The sequence below is a fragment of the Mizuhopecten yessoensis genome, unplaced genomic scaffold (assembly GCF_002113885.1).
Source record: "Mizuhopecten yessoensis strain PY_sf001 unplaced genomic scaffold, ASM211388v2 scaffold8631, whole genome shotgun sequence".
NCBI classification, from domain to species: Eukaryota; Metazoa; Mollusca; class Bivalvia; order Pectinida; family Pectinidae; genus Mizuhopecten; species Mizuhopecten yessoensis.
Window position 1 is genome coordinate 175027 of NW_018407644.1, and position 7099 is coordinate 182125.

Consider the following 7099-nt stretch of genomic DNA (forward strand, 5'->3'; position numbering starts at 1 on the left):
AAAAAAAAAAAAAAGTAATGGAGCTGCGGCCGCGTGTGTCTCCTTTAAAACTCTTGGTAAGATGTTATCTGGCCCGGGTGCCTTATGTGCGTCGAGATTTCAGAGAAGTTCACCAATCCCGTTCGTGGTGAAGTTGATGTTGTCAATGATTGGGGAGTCCGGGGAAGGGTTCATTCTTCCAGATGATATAAACTCCTCGCGGGTGAAGGTAGTTTTCTCGGAGAAGGTTGTGGCGTCAGAGAATGGTTTGCCTTCGTGCTTCAGTGAGGGGATTTCAAACTTGTCCTTCCGCTTATGTTTGATGAAGGTCCAGAATTTCTTAAATCCTTTTGAGAAAGTGTCATTGTCGTTTGGGATGACAATTTCCTCAATGTACTTCCAGAAAGCCCATCTTTGATCTTTCTGGATGGTACGCTTCAGATGGCGGTATAGTTGGATGGTAGATCTTGTGATTTCTTCATCCTCTTGTATAAACGGCCCTGTTTACTGATCTTTTTCTTCAGGTCTGAGCTGATACAAGAATGGCGGTTGCGTTTTTAGTTGTCAGAGATACCTTTCATGATGGCGTTCTTGAATACGATCCACATGTCGTTAGCTGTGACACTGGCGTCTTTGGACATGTCCTCGAATACCTGAAGAATCGAGTGGAATTCTTCAATAAAGCCACACCGGTTTGCTTTGCTGTAGAGTGGTATTTGACGTCGCTGTTGATCTAGTCGAACTGGGTGGACGTCAAACTCACCAAAGACTATATCATGATCTGATATTCCTGGTAGGACGTCAACACGTTGGACGATGCTTGGTGCATTAGTAATGAGGAGGTCTAGGTTGTTATCTTTCCTGGTATTCTCATGCACTGACTGGATTAGGTGGTTTGAATCCAGCACGTCCTTGAATTGGTGATGGAAGGGTATATTGGGTGCACCTGGTTTTAAGCTGTTATGGGACCAGTCCCCTCCTGGAAAGTTGAGGTCACCTCCTATGATGATAGTTGTGTTCTGGTTGTTACGTGCTCTGTAGACATATAATTCGAATTGGTTGAGGCTTTCCTTGTCCGAGGTGTGTCTGCGGTAGTAGGCACAAATATAGATGTTACTATGTCCAGTGGTTTGCAGTTTTACCCATAAGAGTACGCAGTTACTGTCCAGTTCCAGTACTGTGTCACATTTTAAGGTTTCGCAGATTGCGATGAGTACGCCGCCACCTCCGCGTGTGACCCTGTCTTTAAGGTAGACGCTGTATCCCTCTAGACAGATTTCACTATCTTTTATGTTGGGATCCAGCCAAGTCTCAGTCCCAATAATGATGTCTGGTTTAAAATTGGTACGGTCAATGACGTTGGCCAGCCTGGGCAGCTTCTGTTTGAGAGACTGGAAATTGATGTTTAGGATCCGTAGGGGGGCAGACGATTTACTCCGTTTCCCTCGGCGATTGGTGTTGAGGAATGTAATGGCCTGGTACCAGACCTGTCAGGGCTAGGTGAGCCATCAAGACCAGATAGATCATCTGTATGGGAGGTTAGGTTGATTTTAGAAGATACCTCATGGCTGTGGAGATCATGAATGGTAACACTGGAGTTAGGGTTGTTACATATGATACAGTGCCAGCTGGTATTGGAATCAACGAAATCATTGTAAGTGATGGTGTGGACACTCTGACATTGGGCAGGGTACCACTGGTCACAGGTCTCACAGACCATACCCTTCTCAGACCAGTCAACTGTCTCATCACAAGTTCCACAGAGATATGCACGTGAGGAATTACGTCCCACATTGGGCTCAGTGGGACCTGGGTTTAATTCAACATCGTTGGAATTGGAGATAAGAATGAGGGCTAGATAGTATAGTAGGCGGGGGTTGTTAGGTAAATCTACGCATTGGATATGATGGTTACGTAGAATTGCAACGGTGAGTTGATGATCGATGGGTGAGAATGTCCACGACAAATATCAATATTGTCAACATGTTGATCACACTGTTGTTTATTGGGAGAAAGTTTGATGAAATGTATCACTTCCGGTTGCCAATAAGGGCGCCGCCATGTTGGAAAGTGCTCACTCGTTATGATGGATTTTCAATGTATGGATCGAATAAATGGACGGGGTTTGGAGGATATTACCTGTATACCAGAGTTCTAGGGTAAGTTAAAAGTGCAATAGAATGGAATTATCAGTAGTCATAGCTGTTGGAGACAGTTTCTTGATAGAAATCTTGACGACCAAGTGAAGAGACGACTGTCCTGTCGCACATGCGCACCTACCCTCCATTCAATATTGGTCAAGTTATTAGAGTATGGCTAGGAATGATATCTTATCACACATGTACAAACAGTTTACACATAACTGATCACCCACCTTACTATTCAAGATTCCTCTCAACACATCTTCATCGCAGAACTTTGTTTCATCCTCAATTGTTCGTTTTTTCTGTGAAAAAAACTTGTGATAAATATTTGCAAGTCTATTATCATTGCTTATCGTGAATGTTTTAAAAAGCAAGAAAAATGTCTCCCAATGATTCTGGTACTCTTTATAAATCAATCCAATGCTAAACACCTTAGTCCTCTATAAATCATACAATTCAAATTTTGACTGGATAAATTATGATCTTCAGTGAGATATTAATGATCAATTTATAAGTGTGTGATATTGGTATTGGACTTTTTTTTTTTTTTATCAAATCATTTAAGTTGACAAAATATTAAAACTTGTTACATTATTATCATATCACTGAAAAAATTGTCCATTGAAGTCTGTACAATATATAAATTTACATATACTCGGTAAGTCTTCACAAAAATGATACATACAGGACCAATTAGTTTCCATTTCCTTAGGGTCTCAATGTCAGGTACTGCTTGCTCACATCTTGGGAGCCAGTCAACTGATTCCTCAATAGTTATCTATAGCAGAAATACTCATTAAATTATTTTACAATTTCGTGACACGGAAAGACAGTATAATAATTTTTTATTGTTTCCTCAATAGTAATTTATGGCAGAAATATTTGTTTAGTTCACTATTTACTCACAACGTCATGCTTTATTTTGTTTCCTCAATAGTTATCTACGACAGAAATACTCAAAAATAGATTTGCATACTTACAGACTCGGCCTCAAAGTCCCAATCTGCCTCATCATCAGGCTCCAGAGCTGCGAGACGAAGACCCAATCCTCTGCGACCTTTCTGTTTTGAGGCCTCTACAATTTCTGTTCTACCCTGTTCATTTTTACCCAAACCCTTTCCCGCTTGGTATCCCATCAATGCCTGGAAACAAAACAAAATGTGTAACTTCAAGCCAAACTATAATTGATGATTAAGCAATCATGAATGTGCATCAAACTTTGATGATACAAGGCATTTTGTAATACACACTTTTATATAATGTACACTCTGATAGAAAAAAAATCTTTGTGCTTTATTTGAATCTTTATACTTTAAGTTAATTAACTTTAACGCTATGAATGTTTAAAATACAATTTCAAAAGAAAAGGGACAGAACAACAATTCAAATTGATAGTTATTTCACATAAGAATCAGCAAACGGCCATATGCATGATGACTACATTCCAAACTGAGTGATTATTTTTGTGGTTCAATCCGACATTGTGTGGGTTCGCTGTGAGTAAAGAAATCCTATTAGAACATGATATTGAAGGTTGTTGTTGACTAACCATCATCCTTTTAGCTTTTTCTGTGTAACTACTGCCTTTATCCTTTCTGGGTTTTTTGAGTGATGGTCCTTCCTCATGATCCCTTCCTGTGTCTTCCAGTTTATGTTTACCTGAAGGGGCAAATGACCCCATCCCCATATTACCACCCAGCATTGGTCTCTCATCCTCACTTTCAGAATCTACAAGATGAAACAAATAGAAAAAAGCTCATACTAAAATTTTCAAATTTGAATAGTCAGGAAATATTACACTACATCTGTTATAAAGTATTGGGATATGATATTTTAGATTTGATAGAATTATCTTTTTGACATTTAAGTATGACTTATATGTGTCAATTTAAAATTGAGCGGTTGGGATGTCCATCACTTAAATGTTGTTTGTCTTTTTAATTGCAGATACAAAGTGAATTATTTTACCAATGGAGCTGCACCACTGTAACGAATGTAGTTTTTGGGGTGAAAAACCGCAACATATCATTGACCATTCAGTGCTCAATCATTGAAAAACATATTGAAAATTTGAATTACAATAATTTTAACCTTCTTTATTCGTCTCATTCGTCTTTAATAGAATTGGTTTATAAGTTCTTAATATTGACCTAAAGTCAGTTGTACTGCATCAATCATCACAATCAGGATGAGGAATTTGAACCAGTCTTTCAAACATTCATGGGAAGCTATATCAAAATCCATGAAAATACAAAGATGTAAGGTTGTAAACTATCTTTAGGAACAGTGTCCTTCACCGATCACAACTAGAAAGTATATCTGACAGATGGATGGACAGACGGGCAGATGAGATATCTCTTCGCGGAAAAGAATTAATATATTTGGTGTTTGTTTGCCTGCGATATATATGGGTCACTTTTCTACGGGGGACACTTTTTCACAGGTTGAAGCATAAAAAATATTAAGGGGGTACGTTTTCTACGGATTGCCGGGTGAAATCTCTACATAGAATAATGACCCCCTTTGCTCCGCCCCTTCAATATGTTGATTCCATAATTGAGCACTGAATGGTCAATGATATTCTGTGGATTTTTTAGCCCAAGTTTCCTCTGGCCCTGACACCAGACTTAGGCATTTTGACAGACATCTACCTGTCAAAATGCCTAAGTCTGGTTTTCAGGGCCAGAGGAAACTTGGGCTACGGATTTTCATCCCCAAAGCAACATTCGTAACAGTAGTGCAGCTCCATTGGTAAAATGTGTTTCTATGTATCTGCAATTATAAAGACAAATAACATTTAAGTGATGGAAGTCCCAACCGCTCAATCCTATGTGCGAATATGCAGTCCCCACCATACAATTTTACAACTTTGCATCCAATGTCACAATCGTTCAGTCGTAAGTTACGGAGTGTCCAAACTGCACAAATATAGATCTTGGTCACCTATTTAAAATGCACATTTCTACTTGTTTATAGGACATTTTGCAACCAGTGTAGATTATAATTAATCTTTAAAGGCTTCTTAACATATATATCATGGGTCTATAAATACTCAGAATTTATTTTTTGAACCTGTTCTTCGGTCATCTTGCGAACACTACTTTTATAAAGATGCTTTTCTGGAGTGGAATTTTAGCATTTTATAACACTCTGATCTATTATCTTTTGATTCAGAGCATCTGTAACTGTCTGTTGATCGTTAAAAAGTTTTCAAGTAGAAACATCGAACATGTTCTGAGAACTCACCTTCTACTTGTTTTGGCAGACGCCATCTTTGAAAGAGTCCCAACATTTTTCAACGTACAGGCTACACTACATTGTGTATGTAGATTGCATTTGTACCCTATTAACAGGTTGGGGAAAACCACCAACTTGCGTATATTACGCAAATTCGCCTATTATACACCAGTTGGAGTATGGATTTGTAACTAAAAATAACCCAAATCGCTTTAACAGTAACTTTTGCAAGATGTTATTAAAAATCGCATTAATTAACAACAAGGTAAATAATATTTTGCTGAAAGATGCTTACTGAAAGCGTTGGCTACTTAGAAACTTGATGTACGTAACTTTACCGGAAGTATTGCATTTATTTTTGATACTTTCCCACATGCAGATAAAGTTTATATTTGCATTTGTTTTATGTTTCATGACTGAATAAATGCGACTTGGACAAACAATTTGAAAAAGTTAAGATTAAAGTGATTTTGGCTATTTTTAGTAACAAATTCATACCTCTATTGGCATATAATAGGCGAGTTTGCATTTTATACCCAAGTTAGTGGTTTTCCCCGACCTGATTAATTGCAGAACGAGTACATACAGTACTGTGCCTTAAATTGGTTTGATACTCGTTTACATAAATCCAGGGCCCGTATTCATGAAACCGGTCTCATATGCTCAAGTATGGAATTAGTGCTCAAGCCTAATTTCTTGTTCCGGTTATAACTTGATAATAATATTTTATTTTTTCAATGATTTGTAAAAACTTGGAAGAGACTTAAAGTCGTAAACTGTTTTCAATTATTTCATTTGACGTTTTGATCGTTTGACATGATTTAAGTGATGAGTTACAAGAATGTTGGTTTGAGCACAAAATCCATGCTTGAGCATGAAAACGGTTTCATGAATACGAGCCCTGGTCCAACAACTCCCCATCTGGTAATTGAAAATGAATCTGAATCGGAACTGGAGAAAACAATATCATTGTATGGCGAGTGCGCTCGAAGCTTGAGAAAGTGAAACCGAAAGTAGCGGTGACCACAGGCCACTCCACTTAGCTTGTACAAGATGAGATCATCGAACAAGCATGTTACTACAATGTGTATAGTTATATTAAACGACAGAAAGTCTACCTGATAAGTTTACACTCGCCATGGCTCCCAGCAGATGTCTATACGTCCGTAGTATTCATTAACATCCAAAACGGAGGGTCCCACGCGCCAAATGTTTTCATGAAAGTCGAGAGACCAAATTTTAACTTTCTGTTAAAAGAACTCCAATAAGGGAGACCACCACACTTTGGGAGAAACTTGAGGTAGTATTCCACTATTATAAATTGCTGACTAGATCATTGGAATTGTTATATATATATTGTTCGGTTTTCTTTGTTACTTACATTATTATGATTGCATCGGATGCATTTTTCATCTAAAGCTGAAAACCTTATGACAATTTACAGGGAAATGCACGCTTTACTTTTATGAGGTCATATATATGTGAGATATACATTGTATATATGATCTGCGCGTTATATATTTCCGCGCAGCCATTTTATCAAGCTATATCTCGTTACTACGTGACCTGCTGGACACTACCCTCAAGGATAGTTTAGACGTTTAGCCATCGTCTGTAAACTGACACAAAAATTGTTACATGATATTCGTCTGGAAAACATAAGAATTAGTCACCGATTAAAAAACACGCATACGGTACATTGTACATATGCAGTTTTGCTTAATGCACTTTTTATCTTG

General features: G+C 38.0%; 1 protein-coding gene across 1 annotated transcript in view; it reads right to left on the bottom strand.

Moving 5' to 3' along the window:
* LOC110456294 (cap-specific mRNA (nucleoside-2'-O-)-methyltransferase 1-like) overlaps positions 1-6602 on the bottom strand; it is a 28070-nt gene extending 21468 nt beyond the window's left edge. Inside the window, exons 1-7 of the mRNA XM_021506936.1 lie at positions 6479-6602; positions 3673-3851; positions 3104-3265; positions 2809-2901; positions 2354-2425; positions 554-1466; positions 114-326 (exon numbers count right to left, since the gene is read on the bottom strand). Of these exons, the coding sequence (XP_021362611.1) occupies positions 114-326; positions 554-1466; positions 2354-2425; positions 2809-2901; positions 3104-3265; positions 3673-3851; positions 6479-6500 (1654 nt within the window). The 5' untranslated portion in view covers positions 6501-6602. The remainder of the gene's footprint in view (positions 1-113; positions 327-553; positions 1467-2353; positions 2426-2808; positions 2902-3103; positions 3266-3672; positions 3852-6478) is intronic.
* Between the last annotated feature and the right edge of the window lie 497 nt (positions 6603-7099).